Here is a 24,515-nt window from a genome sequence, read left to right as displayed (position 1 = left end):
TGTCTATAGATATATCTATAGAGACAGAGGCAACATGAAAGCTAGAGGATGTAATTAAGAACTTTTGACATTTCAAATGTCAGTACATCACAGGCATGCATGGGACAACTTTTAGTATTGTCGTGTCCTCAATGTTATGATGACTGTTTTTTCTGTTAATAAAGAAGAATACAAATTCTAGCGTATTCACACACCAAATTATCAGTTTTAATGTTTTGGAAATTAAGATTTAAGTGTCATACTCAGCTTCCCAGAATTTTTTTTTGTGTGTGGCAGATAATCTGTCATCAGCCAGATCACATCCATCATTTCACAGCCAAATGATAACGAGGATGGAAATATGAATGTGAAAACACTTTAATATTTCTAAACAAATATGACTGAGAACAGCATGCCAGTGGATACTGTGACCACATCTGCAATCTGTGATCACACCTGCTGGCCTCAGCAATTCCCCCAGATGCTGTTTAGGTGATTGCAAGAGTCCCTTACCTTACTGATCTTGTGTGTGTGTGTGTGTGTGTGTGTGTGTGTGTGTGTGTGTGTGTGTGTGTGTGTGTGTGTGTGTGTGTGTGTGTGTGTGTGTGTGTGTGTGTGTGTGTGTGTGTGTGTGTGTCAGCTCCTACCTACACTGTGAGTGGGCCACAGAACAGCAGCTGGAGAAGGACAAGAGGATTCAGCAGAAGATCAAACGCTTCAAGATGAAACAGGCACAGAGGGCACTCTTCTTTGCAGATGTAAGGATGTGCGACTGGTTTGTGTCTGGGGACGTACTGTACTACCCGTGTCGACACAAATATTTGGTTATTATTTATTTATTTTTATTTATTTTTTTTGGGGGGGGGGGGGTCTTTTTGTCGAGGACATTTCTATAAGTGGGTGTGCGTGTCTCCACAATTTGGTGTGTCTTTTAGGATGCAACTGCACGTTCAGTACACATCTGCGTGCATATATTTGAGTCTCTTTACTCACTCATTTGATACAATATAATGTTTATCTCAGTTTCCAGATGGTGAGTGGGCACTTTGGTTTATTCCCTTTATTTAATCTTTTTCATTTCCTTTTGTGTTTTCCTTCTGTCTCGCTCAGATGGAAGAGGAGCCATTTAACCCTGACTATGTAGAAGTAGATAGAGTGCTGGAGGTGTCATATTGCGAGGACAAAGATACAAGAGAGGTAAGCGAATCCTTTTTCATTTCATCACATACGTGAGTTCTGTATTTGTGTAAGTTCCTGAACGGTTTTCTTGGTTTTGTTCCTTTCAAAAGATTCTCCACTCTAGCAATGTCTTTGTATCTCAGAAATGCCCAAGGCCATCCTAATGGGCTTCCTTGCAGCCTTTGTTAATATTGTAAAAGCAAAGCTTGGCCTCACTCTAGTCTTTTTCAGTGCTAATCCTCCTCTGCTTGTTACAGGAAGTGGTGTACTACCTGGTGAAGTGGTGCTCTCTGCCTTATGAAGACAGCACCTGGGAGCTGAAGGACGATGTAGATCAGAGCAAGATTGAGGAGTTTGAGCAGCTGCAGGCAGCCAAGCCAGACTCACGCAGGGTGGTAAGTTGTGCCTGCCAGCCTTCTTCAGTTATCGCTGTATTTCCATGTTTCTTTATCACTCTTGCGCGTGTGCGTGTACACACATATTACAGTGATCTAAATAAGACAACACTCACACAGGGGTATGAGCGAGCTTGAAAGACAAACCCCTGCTGTCAGTCACTTCAACATCAGTGAATGATGTTTTTATTGGAAAGGTAAAACTAGGAAAACATTTTCTATTGAAGATTCACAAGACGTACTGAACAGACGGAAGTCAAAATTAGGAGAAACAAAATAGACGAATCTTCAAAGAGAACAATGTTTTTTTGTTTTTGTTTTTTATCATACTCTATAGTTCCCCTTTATTGAGAAACAAACTGTTGTATTTATAACTAGACTACACAGAGATCAGTCGTGTAACTTGTACTATGAAGACTGACAGTTTTTGTTTCAGGTTATCTTTCGTCTTTTATTTCCCTGTCCACTACAATAGTTCACACTTTGCATACCTGTGGTTGTAACAATAGGTCAGTTTTTACACCTCTACACCTGTGTGTATATCTTTTTGCGTGCAATGTTACCATATAGGTTTGCAGATGCAGAAAGGTTGGCGTGCTGGAGATTTTGTTTTTATATTGCATGTATGTCACACTGCTGGATTTCCTTATTTTTTATATATTCTAAACCAATGTCATTCTCCAGTTTGCTTGAATAACCAACATTTTGCTTATGAACACTAATGCTAGCTCCACATCCAATTTACTATTGTATAAGTTACAGATCCTTTAGCCTATCTCGGCTATAGTACACCCTGGATGGGGTGCCAGTCAATTGTACGGTCATAATGCTAACATTATGTATAAGAAATTGTGTCATGCATTTGTAATATTTACGTTCTATGGAAAAGTGTTCATCAAAAATGTAAAGTTAACTTCCAATCTGCCATATATGTCACTTAGGAGCGTCCTCCTGCCAATCTGTGGAAGAAGAGGGAACAATCGAGGCAATACAGGAATGGCAACAGCCTCAGGGACTACCAGCTAGAAGGAGTCAACTGGCTTCTTTTCAACTGGTACAACAGGTTAGTTTTAAGCACTGTGAGTATGCATACCTGTAAAAAATCTGCAGCTATTGTGAAAAACCCAAATAGCTTTTAACTGGTATCACAGTACAGAAATTATGCCATCATGTAGTTTTTGTAGTTGTCAGCTGGATATCCATGATGTTAATCTCCCACTCAGCCACACCCCAGAGATGCTCTATTGGGTTGCAATATCACAGCCCAATAGAAAACCTGGAGAGCATTTCATTCCATTGAAGTCATTGCCGTGTTAAAGAAACCTGTTTGATAAGATTTGACATGATTTAACAAGATCCAAGCCAACATGAGCGAAATATGCTCTCTTTTCCAAGTCCCTGTTAATATTCTTGCTGTAGCATTTTGGATCAGCTGAAGGCTTTTCAAGGAGTTTTAGGAGGGCCTACTAATACTGAATTACAATAGTCCAGTCTAGAAGTAATAAATGCATGAACTAGTTTTTCAGCATCACTCTGAAACAGGGTATTTCCAATTTTAGAGAGAGTGCACAAATATAATAAAGTACTCCTACGTATTGTTTGTTATGCACATTAAATGGTCAAAAATGGCTCCAAGATTCTTCACAGTGTTACTGGAGGCCAAGGTAATGACATCCAGAGTAAGCATTTGGTTAGATAACACGTTTCTAAGATTTTTGGGGCGAGTACAATAACCTCAGTTTTATCTGAATTTAGAAGCAGAAAATTTGAAAATCATCCAGGTCTTTAAGTCTTTAAGGCATTCCTGCAGTTTAACTAATTGGTGTGTGCTATCTTGCTTAATGGATAATGTTGGGTATTACCTGCAAAGCAATAAAAATGTATGCTATGATACATGATATTGCCTAAGGGAAGCATATATAATGTAAAAGGAATTGACCCTAGCACGTGACTCTGTGGAACTCCATAATTAACCTATGGTGTTTGAAGAGGACTCTCCATTTACATGAACAAATTGGAGTCTATTTCATAGATATGATTCAAACCAAAAGCAGTCAACTGTATGACGCGTTGCACAGAGCCCCCCACACACGCTTCTTTTTAATTTAAGTGAGATCAAATTTAATTATGGAACCATTGTTTTATAAAAATAAAGGCATATAATTTCATACACATCACAAATTGCAGTGGTTATGTAATGTGCCCTAATTTCATAAAGGTAATAATATTTTGTTTTTTATACTTCAGAGATGTGCTTATCCAATTCTGTGGTCTCTTTTGGGGATATAATATGTAGTGTTGCTAATCTGTTTAGCGTTGTACAAAGAGGTTTGTTTGTTGTTTTCTTTGCTCTATTTGTATCAGTGCAAATTGGATTAATAACAGAAACGTCCATCAGTTCAGGATACTGTAGTATATTTTATTTATTTTACATACATTTTGTGTTTCAAGAAGAGGTCTTTTGGGTGTATTGGCATTGCAGATAATAAATAATGAATGATTTATCTTGCTTTGAATCCTGCGTGTGTGGGACCATCTTGTGTTTTTCTGTATTCACATTATTTGTTTAGGCCTGTGAGGGTAGTCAAATTTCCTGTCAAGGTGCATACTGTTGCGACATTTGCTTTTCTTCGCCTACAATCTCAAAAGATGTGCTGCACAGTACATCTGCTGAACACAGTGTCAGTGCGCTTGCATTAACCCTGGGAATTGGTTTTGTTATGTGTGAGCATGCAGGAGTTTGTGTATGCCTACGCAGAGAGATTCATCAAAAGTAGAGAGCTGCTTAAGAGGCCAGTGGGAATATCTGCACGTTGCAATTAGCATCAAGACATAATACCCCCACCCACTGGACAGCTGAATAAATGGTTAGCTGGAGTACACCACGCAGCAGAGGCAGTTGCATTTACCATTGTGTGCTGTATGATATCTTGGGACTATTATTACTGCTGATTATCTTGTTTTCACTGTTTTTTGTTTGTTTTTTTTTTGTTTGTTTTTTATTGTCACCGGAGTTCTGCATTTTCCTTTCATTTTCTTGCTCTTCCTCTTTTCACCTATTCCCCTGGCCATCTGTACACATTTTGTATATTGTTAGAAGAGAAGAATTTCTCATAATATACACCACGCTGTGTTTGTGATAAAATTGCATACAGTACTTAGATTCAAAACATTTGCACCCCCCCACACACCTACTTTACTTTTTGTACAAAGCAAGGAATTTATTTTCTCCTGCTTTCTTTTTGTCCTAAATCCACTGTGTTTTCTTTTCTAAGACGGAACTGCATCCTGGCAGATGAGATGGGCCTAGGGAAAACAATACAGTCCATCACTTTCCTAGAAGAAATCCATCGCGTTGGAATCCAAGCGCCCTTTCTCATAATTGCCCCACTCTCCACCATCACCAACTGGGAGCGGGAGTTCCGTACCTGGACCCACCTCAATGTCATCGTTTACCATGGAAGCATGGTCAGCAGGCAGATGCTCCAGCAGTATGAGATGTATTTCAGGGATGCACAGGTAAATGAATATATCAAGTGCAGAAAATAATACATTTTAAAATGAGTACAGCAGATTCAACACAAGAATTCACAATTATTGCTCTTGAGTACAGTAGTTCTTATTTTACAAGTACCAGTGTTATTCTGTCACACAATCAAGAGAATAATATAGAAAGGAGCCCTTTAAGAAGCTGAAATGTGCTATGTATTACTTGCATCCTTTCATATAGTTTTGGCCAATGTGTAGTAGGTACCGTAATATGATTGTATATCACCACGCTGGCTGTTTTTGGCTATGAGAAGACTTAAGGACCTATAAAGGAATCAGCTCTGGATGCACAGGGGTACTCCCAGCTTGTTTCTCTTACCAACCACATAGAGAAATGTAAGGATTTGGAGGTCTTTTAGTTCATTTTAATATATATACCTAATTTTTCCTTTTTAAAAACAGGCAAGCAGAACTCAATTCTGCTGTGCTTACCTTTTAAGAGTGAAAGGCTGTGATTCACTTAGATTAAAGTAATCACAGTGCTTTTTAAAAAACAGCAGCACTGTGTCAGTAACATGAAATCCTATGAGTAGTGTAATGATATGTTTCAAAGCAGGAGGCCTTCTTATAACAATAGGAGTCGGATATTGAAAAGCCAGGAAAACCGTGATTGTGTGTGCAACACAAACGCCAGATACCCTTTACAGTCCTATAGCTAGTGCAGCAACCTCATTTAACACCATGTTTTTCAAGGAAAACTCATCTGCTGTAAGACAGGAACAAACAACAGTTCAAGCACAGTGGATTTCTGTGCTTGGTGCAAGTTGTTTGTAAGGTTTGTGTCAAGGCTGTGTTCAGAATCGCTTGAAAAGGTATCACTTTGTAGCTGTATTGATTTTTGTCAGCCTGTATAAAATATAAATCTATAAACAGCTTGGGTTTGCTCAGAGAGAGATAGCGTTTCAACAAATATCTGGTTTATAATACTAAGATATGCATATAGCAAGAATCCAAATAGGGCCCGTGCCTGACAATATGTAGGCTGCTAGGTAGTTAGTGAGCCTTGAACAGAAGCTTTATGTGGTTGGCAGGCCATGTGATGTGTCACAGCAGGCAGTTAGGACCTTTTAGTATTCTGACGAACCGTAGGAGGAATCTAAGGCGAGAGGAGAACAGAGTGGAGCCGCCACCAGCCTGTCTCCCAGGCAGCCTGTGATGTCATAGCAGCCCCCACGGGGAGATCTCTGTCATCGCTGCTCAGACATATCAGAGTGGCTGACTCCTCAACAGCAGCCTGTTGGCTGGCTGGCTGGCTGGCTGTGGGAGGGGGTTACTGGATAACTGAGTATCCCTTGAGGACTGTTGTCAAGGCAATGGATACAAATGGAGGGGCGGGGGAAAGCAACGCTTCCCCAGACAAACAAACAAATAAACAAATAATAAATACTCACTGGCAGGTGCTTGTGTACTGGATATGCTGTAGATAGCCTCCTAACCATAATGTATGTTTTTTGATGTTTGAGAAGTCTAAATAAAGGAAACCCTGTGTTTGCTGTCAACAGCTAAAAAGGTTGCAAATATGTAGGTTTCTAATGTCAACACAGAAAAGGACAAGCTTTGTCAGAAGAACTATGTACCTTTCATGTGCATCTGTTTATAGCACTTTTTCCAGTACATTTTTTTTCAGATTCAGTGCTTGTGTAAATAGAAAACAACATTGTTTTAATCACATAACACATTGAGCATACTTCAGCTAATAAAATACGATATTTTAACTAAACGGATGAAATATGTACACTTCTCCCCTTTTTGTCTTCAGGGTCGTATCATACGTGGTGCCTACAGGTTTCAGGCTGTTATTACCACATTTGAGATGATTCTTGGAGGCTGTCCCGAACTCAATGCCATAGAGTGGCGCTGCGTTATTATTGATGAGGCCCATCGTCTCAAGAACAAGAACTGCAAGCTGCTAGAGGGATTCAAGCTCATGAACCTGGTAGATAAATCATGAGCTTAGAGAAAATTATTACACATTGTCCGAATTTTATTCAGAAATACCAATTGAAGCAATTTTCACTTTACATTTAAACTCTTGTCCTCTTCAAGGAACACAAGGTCCTGCTGACAGGTACTCCTCTCCAGAATACAGTGGAAGAGCTCTTCAGCCTGCTTCACTTTCTGGAGCCGGCACGCTTCCCTTCTGAAAACACCTTCATGCAGGAGTTTGGAGACCTTAAGACTGAAGAGCAGGTGAGCTTAGATATGTGCACATTCTGTCTCAAGAGTTTTATTCTCCATGACAAAAATACACCTTAGAGAAAAACTGCATCAATGTGTGTTGTGTTGTTGTGCTTTTATGGCTCCACACAGCACCTTAATATTTGCAGAATCTAAAAGAGATCTTTCTTTTCAGTGTTGGTTTCAGTATTTTTTTTATGAATGGGCAGCCAAATTTCAAACACACTGCTCATCAGTGAAGATACTGTTGAACTGGAGCCTATTCTAACTAGGGCACAGTCATAAAACGCACACATCCAACACATGATGAATAATAACAATTGATAACAGGTATTGCACTGCTCAGTGCTGGACTATGTGACAGTTTCGCATTTCCTGCTACATACTGCTGTTTGGCATTTCATTTTTAGTCAGTGTTACCAAAGAGGTGTTCAATGGAAGGCTGCTGAAAACATCTCAATGTCAGGAGTGTGGAAGTGTGGAGCAGCCAGTGTTCAACACATGGAACTAAATTTAGAAATGTGTAATTCTTTTCATAGTAAAAGCTGCTGGTGCTGTTAGGAGACTTATTTTCTCCACACAGCATAACTGATATTAAATGAAGTCCTGCACAGGGTGTGTAATAAAAAAAGCACTTTGTAAAGCTGGCCCAGTCCTTGGAGTGTAATAGTATCTACACCGTGATGCTGCACTACAGCACAAATTCATGATTTGTGAGATGTAGGTCTTCATAAGATGAAGGAAAAATTACTAGACATACATATGAGATGGCCTAGATTATACCTCTTTGGCAAGCTACAATAATAATGATAATATGTAGAAGGTGACTCTGTAATATAAAATACTGTGCTTGGATCAGCTTTACTCTTCAGCGACTTCTGCTTTAAGAGTGAAATTGTATGTGTTACTATGGTTGCGCTTAACACCAAATGATGCAAATAGTTTCCCCACTGTGGCATTTCTTAACAGTAGCTGGAAATGAAAATAATTTTGCAGTCAACTGCTGAGCTAACACCGAGTTACACTTCTAGCCAGTGATTATTTACATAATGTATGTTATCTACTTTTAGTGGTTCTTTGCATCACCCGCTATACTTGTGAAATACACATTTCCATGTGTAATGATACGTGTCTGTCTATGATATGGAACAGAAATTGAATTTCTTCATTTTTTGCTGCTCTGTAACTTTTAAAATACACTTATTAAATGCAATAAATCTAAATTTGAAAATGGAAATTTGATGACTTGGATAATACTGTTCGTTATAACCCAACACAGCTACAGTTGTATCCTTTTCAAACATACAATTTTTAGACCCCAAACAAGTGCAGCATAGAAGCAGCTGCCAAAGGTGAGTTCAAACTGTCTCTGTGACCCACAGGTGCAAAAGCTTCAGGGTATCCTGAAGCCTATGATGCTGCGTCGTTTGAAAGAAGATGTGGAGAAGAAGTTGGCTCCGAAAGAGGAAACCATCATTGAAGTTGAGCTCACCAACATTCAGAAGAAATACTACCGTGCCATCCTAGAGAAGAATTTTTCTTTCTTGGCTAAAGGAGCTGGCCCGGCAAATATGCCCAACCTGGTCAACACTATGATGGAGCTAAGAAAGTGTTGCAACCACCCCTACCTAATCAAAGGTAGGACAGCGCTGAAAGCTTAAATAAAGAAGTTCTGTAATAACTGCAAACTAACAGCTTTTGTTCTCACCTTCTAGAGCTAACAGCCAAATTTAGCCAATTTACTTTCTTTCTGTAATCTGCTTTTTTATGGTACACAAGTACCATTGTTTCTCATATAATTATGCTCTTAAATATCAGTCATTGAATCGAAATCCGGCTTTAAATAAAATAATTAATTTTGACAATACTTTTTTTTAATGCGCCCATGTCTTTGCTATGACAGGAGCAGAGGAAAAGATCCTAGAAGACTTCAGGGAAGTGCACAGCCCTACTGCCCTAGACTTTCACCTGCAGGCTATGGTGCAGTCTGCTGGGAAGCTCGTCCTCATTGACAAATTGCTGCCTAAAATGAAGGCAGGAGGGCACAAGGTGCTCATCTTCTCCCAAATGGTCCGCTGTCTGGACATCTTGGAAGACTACCTCATTCAGAGAAGGTAACAGGATGTAACTAGACAAACTGTAGTCCTGCAGTTCAAATGTGATATCACCCTTACTCGCTTACCTTTGACCTCGTTCCATCCAGTCTGATAGTAAGGAAGCACCATATCTGTTGTACACAACCAAACAAGGTTTTAGTTGTACACTTAGTAGTAGTTTTAAATGTTCCTTTCTACCTGCATTGTTTAAATTTCTAATTTCCTTTATGTTCAAAGAGATGTCAAATTATCACACCAAACTGCCAGGCACTTTACACGACAGCCTGCTATTTTAATCTTCTCTTTAGCATTTGTAACTTGATAATGTCTCAGTTCCATCACAGGGTTTTAGGTTTAAATTTTAGAGTGCAATACACGGAGCTATTTCAATCAGTATACGTGAATTTTTTTTTTTTCTCTTTCATCAAAGATATAAAGCTAATGTGTACAAACTAAGTTCCAGCTAAAGCCCTTCACTGTCCTGTTCTAGCTCTTCCTTTCTCTTTCTCTTCTTTCTTTCTGCTGGCTGCCCACCAGAAGCTAGAACAAACCTCAAGCTATTGTAAACATGTGAGGTGCTGTGCAACACAGACCTCAGACAGGGTTCAGCAGTAGGTTACAAAAGCCCTCAGGGCTCCATCACATTAGACAAGTGGGAGATTCTGAGGTTTCTCTTGAGTGGAAGTGGATAACCCCAGGAAGAGCAAGGGGTAGGATTGTAGGAGGGGATGATTGTGGACTCGAGGATGAAAGAGCATACTCACCTCTTGTAGAAATAGTTTTATATTTCTCGGGTTAAGAAAAAGGGAATACAAAACAAAACAAGAATACTTGATAGTGTGAAGACCATAAGTACTGTGGTCTTGTTTTGAGTATGGATAAATTAATATGGCTGTCAAAGAATAACGCCCACATTTTGGTGTTTGATTAGATAAGCACTATACCTGGATCCCATGTACAAGAACTCAGAATAAACTATTTAAAAAGGTATTGTACAAACATTCATCATATTTATTTCATTTATGTTGCAGGTATCTGTACGAGCGTATTGATGGACGGGTTCGTGGAAATCTGCGACAGGCTGCCATCGACCGCTTCAGTAAGCCTGACTCAGATCGCTTTGTTTTCCTTCTGTGTACAAGAGCTGGTGGGCTGGGAATCAACCTCACAGCAGCAGACACCTGCATCATCTTCGACTCTGACTGGAACCCACAAAACGACCTGCAGGTAGGACTCAGCAGTGGGTTCAGCGAAATGCTGTAGACTTTGTTTTATTGCTGTTTCGAGAAAGTGGCATACTAACAGTTATCTGAGATCTGCTCGTGCAATTAATAGGCAGCAAAACTAGCCACCATGGGAAGTGCATTACACTGTGTCTAGTAAAAAGTACATGTTGTGAATGCTCAGTCATTCCACAAACAACTTACATGTTATTTGTTGAATCTCATTTTAATGAGTCATTTAAGAAGAGCAGTCTGTCAAACCAATGTGTAGATATTAAAACAAATTATATGCTCGGTGCAGTTTCCTCAGTTTTTGTATACTTTACAGGCCCAGGCTCGCTGCCATCGCATCGGTCAGAACAAGGCAGTGAAGGTGTACCGTTTGATCACCAGGAACTCATATGAGCGAGAAATGTTTGATCGCGCCAGCCTCAAGTTGGGTTTGGATAAAGCAGTGTTGCAGAGCATGAGTGGCCGAGATAACAGCCTGGGAGGAGGCACTGGGGGAGGGGTAAGTTTGAGAATTGTCCATACGGTCTGGAATAGAAATGAGTAGTTAAATCTTGAAATCTTGTAAATTAGAAACCATCTTGCAGAATTACACGAGCCCCAGCGCCAATGACTAATGCCTCATATGGGGAGATGCAAATAAATTATAATAACATGTTTTTTGTTTTTTGATCGAAGTGTTCTGTTTATTGTTAACGAACAGTACACCGTCCACTCTCTTCTCCAGCTTTGCCATCTTAAACTCTGAAAAGCTGGATATGAAACAAGTTAATGATCTCCTGAAAATTATTACATTTATAAAAGACAAGAGATCAATGCTGCATTTCTTTCAGCTGCCATTCCAGTAACATAAAAGTTTTGACATACATACCCGGGATACTGAATTACATTAGGAGGACACTGTAGCAAATGTGAAATGACACTAAGCCAATTTTTTCTTGTCAAGCCAACAAAAAACTAAAAACTAAAACGTGAAGGTCACTCTTAAAATTTCCACTTGAAGTGTAACCGATCCTGTTAGTCTAATCTGTTTGTGAGGGAGTGTGTCAACACTGTGAGGTGTCTTAGGTGGATGCTTAGCTGCAGTTTGTGTCCCCTGGGAGTTATATGAACAGTAAGGAGGATGTATTAGCAGTTTTCTACATCTGGTTTGACTGAACATATCTGCATACTAAACAAATGCCGGGGTTGGATATATAGCTGCTAATTTTGTGATTTTAATAATTCGGCACGCTTTTTGTCGCTCTGTGTGCCTGCATTTAGTGTGCTATTTCTGTCAACTGGAGATTTGATCAACTCATGCATTATGTAGTGCCATTCCTCCTGTGGTTCCATTTCACACCTGAAGTCTATTTTGTAGACTTCAGGTCTATTATCATGTAATTATAACAGTGTTATAGTTTCATGACTTTAATGTGATTTTTTTTTCTTTACCTTACAGGCTGTGCAGCAGCAGCTGTCCAAAAAGGCGATTGAAGATCTGTTGCGACGTGGGGCCTACGGGGCAATCATGGATGAGGAGGATGAAGGGGCCAAATTCTGTGAGGAGGACATTGACCAGATCCTGCAGCGCAGGACAAAGACCATTACCATTGAGTCTGAGGGACGAGGATCCACTTTTGCCAAGGTAAAAAACAAGAAATCTGATAAATAGAACTCGTTAAGTACAAATGATTTAACATCAGCTTTATCGCCTTTTGTGTACATGAGTGTGGAGATTGCATATCGCTGGCTATTTAAAATTCTCAACCTGTGCCCATTCCTGACTCAGGGATACGGGGAAAAACAAATATGATTATAACTTAATGTGATTCTGATGTCTGCTTTCAGGCCAGTTTTGTAGCATCTGGAAACCGTACAGACATCTCCCTGGATGACCCTAATTTCTGGGACAAGTGGGCCAAAAAGGCTGACATTGATATGGATATGGTCAATGGCAGAGTGAGTACCAGACTAAAATGGATACAATATCCACAGAAATGGATAATTGGAATGTGACATACACAGGACATCTATTCCCTTTTAACTGCATAAAAGACATAAAGTCCATGAAATTTTTTCCCCCTCTACAGAACAGCCTGGTCATTGACACTCCTCGTGTCAGAAAGCAGACAAGGCCCTTTAGTGCCACCAAGGATGAGCTAGCAGAGCTTTCAGAGGGCGAGAGTGACGGCGATGAGACCAAACCTAAGCTCAGACGAAACTACGATCGCCTGAACAGCTATGGCCGCACAGAGTGCTTCAGAGTAGAGAAGAACTTGCTTGTCTATGGGTAAGATACATTTAATAAGTTTAACCTAATACTAACTATTAAATAACATAGCTGGTATTCGGAAGGACTTACCTGAATTTTTGTCAACAAAGAGGCTCCTGAAAAATTTGTAATAGATTGAATTAAACATCCTATTATCTCCACTTGAATTTGTCCATATACATACAAACAAACAAGACCATCAGGATTATAAATTACAGCAATATGCATTTTTGCTTTAACACTAAAAAACATTATCCAAACTGTATATAGAGTCTGCTTCCATACTCAAATGAGTATTCCTAAGTGTGGCATTCCCATTCTGTTTCCAGATGGGGTCGTTGGAAGGATATCCTCAACCATGGCCGTTTTAAGAAGCAGTTGACTGAGTGGGATGTGGAGTCCATCTGCAGGGCCTTGTTGGCCTACTGCCTGGTCCATTATCGTGGAGATGACAAAATCAAAAGCTTCATGTGGGACCTCATAGCCCCTACCGAGGATGGACGCACAAAGGAGTTGCAGAATCACTTAGGTGAGTCTCAGCAATTCAAGCCGACATTTACTGACTTTATTACAATCAGTAAGTAGTAAGAATTAATTTGAACCACAACACTTTTTTATTTTGCTAGGCTTGTCTGCCCCAGTTCCTCGGGGGAGAAAGGGTAAAAAGATGAAAACCCAGTCTAGTTCTTTTGACATCCACAAGGCTGAGTGGCTCAGGAAGCACAACCCTGAGCATATGCTTCAGGACGATGGCTATAAGAAGCACCTGAAACACCACTGCAACAAGTAAGTATTCACTTATGGCACTTTTCATCCAATTTGAGTTTCATCAATTAAGACAAATAATGTTCCAAATGACCACAATATAGAGGTTCTATATTGCTATTTCAAAAGCATTATAAGATAAAAGAGAGTATGCATTTAACTGGCTTATAGTGGAGATGGGGACTAATTGTCTATTGCTGTGTTGTTTAGTCTCCCGTGCATGAGAAAGAGGTGTGTGAGTGCTGATGTAAAACTTTAAGCTATTATAGAAACTGGCAGGTGGTGATTATTCTCTTTTAACAAAGATGATCTCAAGTTATTTTTCGTGTAATGAAGCCTAAGTGTATGAAAATACAGTTTGCACGTGGCTCAAATTTTAACCGCGGCATCTTCAAGCAACAATAATTAGGAAGCACTAAAACATGTATTGGAGCTGACAGTTCGCTGATTGATTAACAGACTTGACGTTGACACTAGCTGATAAGAATCTTCATGAGGCTTCAGCCCATCTAATGGCTGTCATAGATCTCTCTTATTTACAGAGGGGGGAATAGCGCTGTAAAACGCAGAGCTTGTGTCCATTGGGCTTTGGATGCAGAGCACTGAAGCTTCCATAGAAAGTTCTCCATTGTTTCCTTTTCCAGTATTGCTGAATCCAGGGATTGTCTGATATGTGACACACCGGGCAATTGGGGACATGCAGCTAGCAGGGTTTGCTGACTTGTGCGTTTTCCCTCTGAGGACCTGGAATGTGACTGGTGGGGTGGGGGTGTGCACTGGCTTCTTAACAGACCCACAAATGTAGGACACAGCTCTTGCACAGCAATGGTTGCTATAGGAAGAAGGGGTAAATTACTGTAGACTGTTTGCTAAAAGACTTGAAAAGTTTAAAGCATCAACAGGTTATGAAACTGTGAACATCTTGGACCTTACTGAATAAAATGCAGTAGATTTTTTTCCCCTTTTTACTGCATGCTGAATAATATAATTATGAAAATATACTTATACTATGCAGGTTTAAGAAGGCATTTTATGGTCATTGCGTGTTTTGGATGAGAATATTATCTATGATGAAGAATCTCTCTGTTACGCTGATGGTGTTTTCTATGTACAGCCCATTGGAGATTTTTTGCATGCCACTCATGTCAGACATACTTGGGTTATTTGTTTTTGAAAGACTGTGTTTGACTGTGCTGAGATCCTCTGCAGCCTCTCTGAGTGAACCACATCTCTCACACACAAACACAAATGCAACTAACAGAGGCTTGGAAAAGGGGTGCTGACAGGCAGAGGAAGCAGCAGCTGCTCCTGGGCGGGTCCAGTCACACAGGAATATGGAGGGTGGAGGACGGAGGGAGGAGGACGTTCAGCTCTAATTTACCAGAGCCACAAGTCCAGGCCGGTCAACACAGACATCCATCACTCCTACAGATGGACAGACTCTGGAGCCCTCCGGTTGTTCATGGTCGTGTCAGTAAATGAAAGAAGGATTTTGGGCTCATTTATAACAATATTTAGCCTAGTTATACCAGAAGAAAGATGGAATGCCTGACATGATGTATTTGTGAGCAGCAGCCCACAGTTTTTTCAGTGCTCTTGATAGAAAAGCTGTGCTGAAAAGAAGCCTTGGCAGGAGAAGCAATGGATCCATATGATGATGTATGAATATAGTGGTATAAGTGATGAGAAAAAGTGGTCACAAATACAAGGAAGCAGACTAGCCTGCCAACAATGGTACTAACAGAGATGTGACCTAAAAAAATCATTTTAGGATTTTTCAAAATTCATTCATTTATTTATTTATTTTTGTCCTTGAAACCTGAGAGCCAAAATTGGCCAACAGGCATCATGATGTGTTCTTACAGAATGACTAGACCGTAGGTCTTCGTCACCAAGAAAATCTCAAGGCTTGCTAGACACTACAGCTCTGGTACACCAGCACATCGGTTCCCAGCACTTCACTGTCTGCGCTCAAAGCCTGCTGCCTGTAATGTGTGATCATGCATCACAGAGCTAATGTCTCCCCTGTGAGTCAGCCTCCTCTCTACCTTGTCAGCCTCGACTTCCCAGCCTTCATCTACTGCCAGTACAACCACATGACAACTGGAGAGAGACGCTTGTCTGTTCATTCAGTCCTCAGAGCCGAGCTGTGGATGTGCTCATGACTCCCTTGTGACGTCTATACAATAATGTCACTCTAAGTGATACAATAATTCATAGTTAATTGATCAGGGTTGGCACATATGCCGGTCTCTTCAGAAGAGTTGGGTAGAGTCTCCTGCTCCGTCAAAGGCCAGTACAGTGGAGTATTTATAGCTGTACTTTGCTCTTAGTACACTTAAAGATGAGAGATTATAGGCATAAATTGATGAATGTGACTAAATGTATAAGTGAAAATGAAATGAGTATACAATACAGTCTGTAGTCTGACCACACAGTTAATTGCATTCTGCCCAACAAATTGGTGAGTCTGTGTGCGTATGTCTGTGTATTGTGTATTACTTCTGCTTGCTCAGCAGGGCTGAGTGGTCAGGGCTTTGTTCTGACCAGTGGGTTTTCTCTGTGCAGGGTGCTGCTCAGGGTCAGAATGCTCTACTACCTGAAACAAGAGGTGATAGGAAGCCAGGCCCAGAAGGTGCTAGATGGCGTGGACTCCAGGTGAGCTTGACTTTTACCTAGTCTGATGTCAACTTGGGTTGTTTGCACTGAGTTTGCACTGAGAATTAAAACCGTTTATCACTAAGATGAGTTTTTCCTGAAACTCTTATTGCTTGGGTCTCCATTAGAATTTATTTTTGGCAAAGACTATACTATACTCTTCTTAGGACATAACTCATCTGTTTATACTTAGCAGTAGACAGCTTTTAAACCTTTATGCAGCATTTTTATAATTGTACACTACTCGCAATCTCACTGTACAGAAAAGACCAATGCTTCCTCTGCCTTAATACAACAGTAAATGCCTTGATAGAGATGTTAAATGACAACTCTGGTTAAAGGGTTAAAGGCGTTGCCACAGGCTTCTCTCCTGGAGTGGTGTCATTAGCCTATGGTATCAACCTGTTGAGGGAACAAATGATCAGCCAAATTCATTAGAAGGTTGCAGAGCTCCACCTGCTGGTGAAAGACGGGACTTATTTATTTTCTGCTCAAGAACAAGATGGTTCAACTACAGTGCTTTTGCATCTTTGACGTGGCCAGATTCAACACTAAATTCACTATAGCAACCTTATTTGTATTTAAGGTATAATGCCACATTGTGATCTTTTCAAAAACATGCCAACTGCCATGAACATGAAATGACTATTTACATTTTACAAATAGCTTTGTATGGATTAACAATAAAAGAAGTTTGTATTGAAGCAAATAGATGTATAAGGGTTTTGTTTTTTGTTTTTTTTAAGTTGTTTAATCAAAAAATATATATATATATTTTTATGCTAAATTGTTTATTTCAAACAGTACATTTGTATTTCTGAGCAGAAAATCATTATATCAAATAAAGCTCTTAACGACCAAAAAAAAAAAAAAAGTTGTTTAATCAAATCCAGCTGCTTTTTAAAAATGCATCAAGAAGTATCTTTTGAAAAACGGTCACAACTATCAGCAAGTATATTGAAATGTATAAACATCACTCCCCATAATACCCGTCTAAAGCTGTGCGTCTTCTTGTCCTCTACAGTGAAGTAAAGATCTGGGTTCCAGAGCCTGACAATTCAGAGCTTCCAGCACTGTGGTGGGATGCAATCTCTGACAAGTGTCTTCTGCTGGGTGTCTTTAAGCATGGTAACACAGTTTTTCTACTAATGTGACTTGCTTGTTTGTTTGTTTGTTTTAAAACTTCAGTACAAAAAATGTAATTCTGGATTTTAAGTTCCAACTAAAAGTTAGCTTTTAAGTTAAGCTTTTTCCGTGATGATAGTGGTGAGTTTGGTGAAAAGGAAAAGTCAGCATTTGTTATTTAAAGTACCATCAGTGGAAACCTGCTAAAATATTTTTCGTTGGTGGGAAATGAACCAGCTTGTCTACTTCATATCTGTTTCCATGCATTATCCTTAACTAATTTTGGTGTTTACTTATCCTCCTGTGCTTTCCCAGGTTATGAGAAGTACAACACTATTCGTGGAGACCCTACCCTGTGTTTCCTAGAGCGTGTGGGAAAACCAGATGAGAAGGCCATCGCTGCTGAACAGAGAAACAATGATTTCATGGATGGGTGAGTACACGACACCCACCTGAACTGTTAAAATACTTTGTCTTTTACTTTAATTTGATTAGGCTGGTCCAGATATCTTTTAATCTGTCATCTGCAAAAAAACCCCAACAAGACACAAACTTTCTCTATGTGGATAGGGATGTGGATGATCCAGAATACAAGCCTGCTCCAGCACTGTTAAAGGACGACATGGAGGTAAGGTCACAAGACTCAAAGGTGAATGTTGCTATTTGATATTTATTCCCCAAAATGTTATTCTGTTCATGTGGATGTAGCGTTTTTCTGTTCAGCTGAACAGAATCAACTTTTTAGGATTTCCTTACCTGGATGATTGAGCATGCATCAAGATATTTGATACTTAATTTGACTTGTTGGGGTTGTCAGTTCTCCAGTAATCTTCTTTAAACATATATTCTTCTCATTCAGGACGACGCCTCTTCTCCTGGAGACTTGGTTATCACTGACAGTGCTGGAGGTAAGTATTAGATGCTTGTAATTCACAGCAAATTATCATGATTACAAGCACAGGCCTCCCACGGGCAGGAGAAATCTAGAGATTTCAAGTGGTAAATTCAATAAAAATATTAGAAATAATGCCACTCTTTTTGCTGTTTATTTAATTCAGATCCTGTTCCAGTGACAGAAAGTGAAAGTGCCTACTGGCCCTCCCCCTCAGTGCTGACAGCCAGGCTGAGACGTCTGATAACAGCTTCTCAGCGTTACACCAAGAGCCGCCAGATCCTACACATCCACCAGACTCAGTCTCAGTCCTCCCAGCAGACTATGGTGCTGTCTGCTCCACTTTGCCCGCTACCCCCCACTCTCAACGACACCCTCAACCCCAAGATGGCTGCCAAGATTGAACGGCAACAAAGGTTAGAACACAGATTATATCAGTGATGGCTAAAAAAGAAGCAATTCAATATTCATATGCTCTCGTAAAAGCAGAATATTATGTGTCGGGGTTGGGCAGTGTGGGAACCCATTACCCAATCTGCTGACATAGCCTCCCAGAGCAACAGGCAATTTTCTAGGATTTCAAATGGGCCAATGGATATTCATTTTCAGTTTTAAAAATAGTAAATACAAATCAAGATTGTTAACGATAGCCATCAGTCTTCTGATGCACTTTTTCAAATTCTATTCTTAGTATCGCAGTTTCAAACATGACTGGTCAATAGTATGCCAACCAGACATCAGAAATCTTTTTTTTTTTTTTTAAGAGAGAGCGTATGTTTAACTAATAGAATTTAAATTTATTTTCCACTTTCAACAGATGGACCAGACGAGAAGAGGCTGACTTTTATCGCGTTGTCTCTACTTTTGGTGTCGTTTTTGACCCAAACCTCGGGCGGTTTGATTGGACCAAGTTCAGGGCTATGGCTCGGCTGCACAAGAAGACTGATGAGAGCCTGCAGAAATACCTTTGTGCTTTTACTGCCATGTGCCGACGTGTGTGTCGCCTGCCACCTAAAGAGGGAGGTCAGATGCTCATTTTCTTATTTGCAGACATGTATGCAGATCACAATGTCATATATTATGGTCCAGTCACACCTATATCTGAAGGGAAGATCCTTCAGATTATTTTCAACAGTTAGTGTCTCTAAGCCATTTGATCTCATCAAGAAAATCCATTTAGTTGGATAACTTAACGTGAAAACAGTGCTTCATGTAGTATGTGGCTCACTCAATCCTGACTCCAAGGTTCTGTTTTGGAGGATGGTCTGTAACACCTTAGTAAACAAGCTGGCTCAGCAGTTCTGAGGTAGACGACTGACTGATAAGGTTAATCATTTGTGGAAAGATAAACACTGTGACATTGAAGCTCCAGACAAAAACAAGTCTGAGAGTTTCCTGTTGAGAATTTTTTTTTTTCTCAAACCTGCTTGTTCATTTTGTTCCAGACTCTGCAGTGGACCCTTCTCTAAACATCCAGCCCATTACAGAAGAGCGAGCATCTCGTACCCTGTACAGAATAGAGCTGCTTCGGCAGGTGAGGGAACAAGTCCTTCGACATCAATTATTGTACGAGCGTCTGCCACTGTGTCAGATGAGCTCTGACTTACCTGTTTGGTGGGAGGCTGGTAGTCATGACCGTGACCTGCTAATTGGTGCTGCAAAGCATGGTGTAAGTCGCACTGATTACCACATTCTGAGAGACCCTGAACTCAGCTTCATGGCTGCCCAACGCAACTACAGTCAAACAAAAGCTGCACAGCAGCAATCACGTACATCCACACCGCTCTTACACCCTCAGTACCAAGCTACCACTTCAGTGTTGACAGGCTCTCCACTGCCTCCACCCACTCAAAGAGACGCAGACCTATGTGGGGTCACGCCCAAAGTGGAACCAATTTCAGAGGGTGAGGAGAGCAAGGAAAGACAGGGAGCAAGTTGGACCCCGACTCAAGCACCAGCTACTCCCACAGGTCTGGAAGAGAAGCCTGTTTCAGTAACCAGGGACAATGAAAGGCAGATGGTGGCAGCACGAACGAAACCCCTCACACCCAACTCCTCAGAGAGGAAACCGAAGAAGACCAAGAGGGGCCGCAAGGACGCCAGGCATGGCACAGAGTCCGACTCAGATGGCTCCTCCTCAAGTTCGACGTCACGCTCTTCTTCCTCTTCATCGTCATCCTCATCTTCCTCATCACATTCAGGGTCCAGCTCCTCCTCTTCTTCTTCATCTTGCTCTTCTGGCTCTTCATCATCATCATCCTCCTCCTCATCTTCTTCTGATGACAGTGAAAGTGAGGGAGAGGAAGGAAAAAAGAAGGGTGAGTACTTTCTTATGCAAGTTCCAGAAAACTTAAAGCAAGTAATGTTTTGTTAGGAGTGCTGACAGTGAGCTTTTCTAGGTTCAAATAAATGCATTTTCTCTGTTTCATTCTTTGTGGATCTCAAATGTCTTTTTGCCGATTTTTCTCAGTCCCCACTGTTACAAGTGTAAAGGGATTTGATGAGGACAGTGTGGCATCTCTCAGCGCTACGCAGGATGAAACACAAGACACCCATGTAGCTGAGAATGGCATCTCCAACAACTCTTCACACCCTTTCCAGGGTGGAGGGTACATGCTGGCTGCATCATACTGGCCAAAGGTGATTAACTATGCATATGTGCGGTTTGCATAATTTGCTGATGATGTAATGCTGAAAACACATTAATATGTCCACTTACAGTGTGGTCAGGTGCTGTGGGGAAATCGCACTAAAATTCTGTGGCTCTTGCTTTTTAAGGATCGCGTGATTATTAACCGCCTGGACAGCATTTGCCAGGCAGTGCTTAAAGGCAAATGGCCGGGAACACGTCGGGTCTATGAGCCTGGAGGCGCTGTGGCCTCCTTCTACACCACCAAGCTGCTGGACAATGCCAACAGCATGTGCGAGGACCCCTCTGCTTCACCACAGGGGTCAAAGGTGACCAAGCATGTTGCAGAAAACAAGGAGTTCTCAGTAAAACTCAACGATGTATGTTGATTTCTCCCTTCCTCCCCTCCTCCCTCCGCTTCGCCCTAATCCTAGGACCCTACCACTTCCTGCTGCCATGACCGGTGTTAGTTGCCGTGTTCAGCATGTTTCTCTGGTTTTCTTCCTGCTTTCCTTTGGGTATGATTAGTGGTTTTGACTGCCTGGCAGGAGGAGAGATTAATTTAATAGCAGCCTTCCTCTCTTTTCCCACACACTCAATTTGAATTGGGCTCTTGGGCTGTGATTACATGAGCACAAATCAGTCAGTCATGAGAATATAATAAGGTTCAGTCTGAAGCCTCTCTAGACTGAAGGGGGTCTTGCTAATAATCAGATTGAAATGGAGACCTCTGCTGTGGGTGTTCTCTGATATGCTCCTAAGCAATGTGGCCATTAACATGGCAGGCTTCAGATTTGCTTGTATTCATCTTTCCTTTTATGCTGTTTTTTGATGGGGATCATTTTCCAAATTTATGGTTTTTACCATCACAGATCATTAAACACCAGAAGCTTGTTACCTTCAATATTAAGATATTATATGCTGACAGCAGCTATTGCTTTGGCATGGCTTTCAACTCCAGTCTGAAAAAGCTTTACCCACTGCTTTGCTAAGCACTACCCACTGTGTGTCCATGTGTCCCAGTATTACTAACCAGAAAATATCTGAACAAGATTTGTTTTTATTTTGTGAGAAACTTTTTACAAGATGAATTAACAAAGATCTCAAGTAAGCATTTCCATTAAGAGAGAGCAATGAGAACAGCAGTCCTAGTCATCCTTAAATCACAAGACAAAAAGAATGTAATCATTCAGGAAAGTCTCAGACAGACTCAACAAATAAAGTCTAAAGCTTTTCTTTGTTTATAAATCTGTACATTTCCCCGACAGTCATTTTCCTAGACTTGTCTTACACTGTTGTCTGTATAACAGGAGGGAGGTCTGAAGTTGACCTTCCAGAAACAGGGTCTACCTCTGAAGAGGGCCCTGGAGTCTGAGGAAGGTCCCCAGGCCCAGCAGCAGTACCTGGCTCGGCTTCATGAGCTCCAGAGTGCCTCAGATACAGGACTTGCTGACATCACCAAACCTCAGTCCAGCTTCCAGACGGGTATGTTTCTTTAAAAATAATCTTCCTCAACAGATTTGGCGTATGAATACGCAAATCTCTAGGCAACAGGAAAGACTTTAGGCAGCAGAAGTTCTCTGTTTGTAGTCCAAGTAGTGTTGACCATTCATATTTGAGTAGGCTTTAGTTGTGTGCAGTTAAACAGTTGGTGTTATCCAAAAAGGGAATACATTGCACTATAGAAATGTATTGCCTGATGATGTGTGCTGTCTAAAATATATCTGAATGTAAATAGAGCAAAGATCTGAGCATCTGTTCGTGCACAGTGTGCTGAAATGGACAATGCTGTTTTTCTTTAGCACCACAAGATGGTAGCAAAGGATCAGAGAAAAACAGTCTGGACTGTTGCATTGGCTTTGTGTACTCAATACAGACATTTTCTTTATTAAATATCTTAATTCTGTAAGAAAATCATCTGGTCTGTTCATAATATTCTTAAATGTAAGAAAAAGTCAAAGTCCTGACACCAAAATATGAATGTGGCTCCAATTTAAGAAAAGATTTAGAGTTAGCCCTTTTTCTGACACAGTAGTTCACTGCTAACAGGCTGTTTCTCCTCCAGTTCCTACAGGTCTTACTGGTCAGATGAGGCCAAATGGAGTAATAGATGGCCAGCCAGTGGTTAAAAGGAGGAGAGGGAGGAGGAAGAACGTTGAGGGAATGGACCTGCTCTTCATGAACAAGAGTAGAGTCCCAACAGTTCCCGATCAGGTAAGCAGTTGTTCTGTTAGCTGAGCATACTTCTTAGTAAGTATGTTATGCTAGAAATCAGAAAACAATCACAAATGGCAGTTTCCTGATTTTTTTTATTTTATTTTTGGAACCAATTATATTTGTTAAAAGTGCTCTTCTGATTTTTTTTTTTTTTTTTTTAATGGCTGTTCTGCAAAGTATACAGTATATAATGACATGCTCATATGCTTTCAGGTACCTCCAGGGTGGGGGGGTATTGGCCAGGTGGGCATGACTCCAGGCCCTGCATCAAGCTACAGTCAGAACCCCAGTCAGGTCCCTGCAGACACTGAGAGCAGGGTCCCGGTTATCAACCTGAAAGATGGCACCCGGCTGGCTGGGGATGATGCCCCCAGGAGGAAAGAACTGGAGCAGTGGCTAAAAGAAAACCCTGGCTTTGTGGCAGACACAGGAGCTTTTATCTGTGTAAGTGTTCCAAGGGCTTCAAATTCTTCTTGTCTGTTGAAAAGAGACAATTCCTGATTAACTAAAATAATAGATATTTAGAAACATTATTTTATTTAGTACATATTTAATTAAAAAAACAGAGGAACCAGTATGAGCAGAAAACTTCTTGTAGTTAGACATTCTATGTAACTAACTGTCGTTACATTTCATGTTTAGGGGGTAAATAAGATGCAAATGCAGTTCCACTTCCAGGATGGCCGGCCAAAGCAGAAAAGGCACCGCTGTAGAAATCCCAACAAGATTGATGTGAACAGCTTGACGGGAGAAGAAAGGGTCCAGATCATCAACAGGAGAAACGCACGCAAGGTGTGTTGGTGGTGTTTAAGTCATAACCAGCCATACAAATACAAAGATGGCTTTTAATTTGTTAATAATCATTTTGACAGTGTGTACATTATAACAGTGATGTGCACTTGGGTTTATGTTGTCTGTATTCTTTCTTGAAGATTGGTGGAGCCTTTGCTCCTCCGCTGAAGGACCTATGCCGATTCCTTCAGGAAAACCCAGAGTATGGAGTCCCGCCTGAATGGGCCGATGTTGTTAAACAGTCGGTAAGTTACAGAGTAACACTTCCCTCACATATTATAAAATTTATACCTTATAAAATTTAAACAGGCGTAAGTTCTACTGTCATGAAGGTTTTAACCTGTTTCTGATCATTTTAGAGACGGCAGTTTGGTGCCATCGAAATGGTTTTTAAATTCACCCCATTCATGTTATTGAGTGCAGATAGTAGTAAAACTGGCCTGACTAACCTTAATGCATATGTTCAAATATGTGCTGTTCTTCTTCTCTTAGGACAACATTAGTTTTATCTCAATGAGCCTAATTAAGTAACAGTGAACTGTTGTCACTGTCACTACCTGACTATTTGCTTGTAT

The 24,515-nt window shown here is 40.7% G+C and overlaps 1 protein-coding gene across 5 annotated transcripts in view; it reads left to right on the top strand.

The window, feature by feature from the left end:
* The window catches only part of chd9 (chromodomain helicase DNA binding protein 9), a 75,807-nt gene that overhangs the window by 47,608 nt on the left and 3,684 nt on the right, over window positions 1–24,515 (top strand). For 4 of the 5 annotated variants that reach the window (XM_085427084.1, XM_085427123.1, XM_085427261.1 and 1 more), the window contains 31 exons: window positions 620–737; window positions 1,090–1,176; window positions 1,416–1,553; window positions 2,495–2,616; window positions 4,829–5,072; window positions 6,862–7,038; window positions 7,149–7,292; window positions 8,663–8,918; window positions 9,184–9,394; window positions 10,408–10,603; window positions 10,928–11,110; window positions 12,050–12,235; window positions 12,439–12,549; window positions 12,681–12,880; window positions 13,192–13,391; window positions 13,489–13,648; window positions 16,196–16,285; window positions 17,310–17,413; window positions 17,726–17,843; window positions 17,981–18,038; window positions 18,270–18,318; window positions 18,469–18,718; window positions 19,120–19,325; window positions 19,748–20,620; window positions 20,773–20,942; window positions 21,081–21,311; window positions 22,242–22,416; window positions 22,997–23,145; window positions 23,362–23,592; window positions 23,791–23,940; window positions 24,081–24,185. In XM_085427084.1, coding sequence (XP_085283210.1) covers window positions 620–737; window positions 1,090–1,176; window positions 1,416–1,553; window positions 2,495–2,616; window positions 4,829–5,072; window positions 6,862–7,038; window positions 7,149–7,292; window positions 8,663–8,918; window positions 9,184–9,394; window positions 10,408–10,603; window positions 10,928–11,110; window positions 12,050–12,235; window positions 12,439–12,549; window positions 12,681–12,880; window positions 13,192–13,391; window positions 13,489–13,648; window positions 16,196–16,285; window positions 17,310–17,413; window positions 17,726–17,843; window positions 17,981–18,038; window positions 18,270–18,318; window positions 18,469–18,718; window positions 19,120–19,325; window positions 19,748–20,620; window positions 20,773–20,942; window positions 21,081–21,311; window positions 22,242–22,416; window positions 22,997–23,145; window positions 23,362–23,592; window positions 23,791–23,940; window positions 24,081–24,185 — 5,692 coding nt within the window. The remainder of the gene's footprint in view (window positions 1–619; window positions 738–1,089; window positions 1,177–1,415; window positions 1,554–2,494; window positions 2,617–4,828; window positions 5,073–6,861; window positions 7,039–7,148; window positions 7,293–8,662; window positions 8,919–9,183; window positions 9,395–10,407; window positions 10,604–10,927; window positions 11,111–12,049; window positions 12,236–12,438; window positions 12,550–12,680; window positions 12,881–13,191; window positions 13,392–13,488; window positions 13,649–16,195; window positions 16,286–17,309; window positions 17,414–17,725; window positions 17,844–17,980; window positions 18,039–18,269; window positions 18,319–18,468; window positions 18,719–19,119; window positions 19,326–19,747; window positions 20,621–20,772; window positions 20,943–21,080; window positions 21,312–22,241; window positions 22,417–22,996; window positions 23,146–23,361; window positions 23,593–23,790; window positions 23,941–24,080; window positions 24,186–24,515) is intronic. The other variant, XM_085427132.1, reaches the window with a different exon arrangement.

Source organism: Rhamphochromis longiceps, linkage group LG1 (assembly GCF_057381845.1).
Source record: "Rhamphochromis longiceps isolate RC_006_pf linkage group LG1, R_longiceps_female_GT1.1, whole genome shotgun sequence".
NCBI classification, from domain to species: Eukaryota; Metazoa; Chordata; class Actinopteri; order Cichliformes; family Cichlidae; genus Rhamphochromis; species Rhamphochromis longiceps.
Note: the sequence above shows the minus strand (reverse complement) of the source record. Positions and strands in the feature narration are given on the sequence as shown.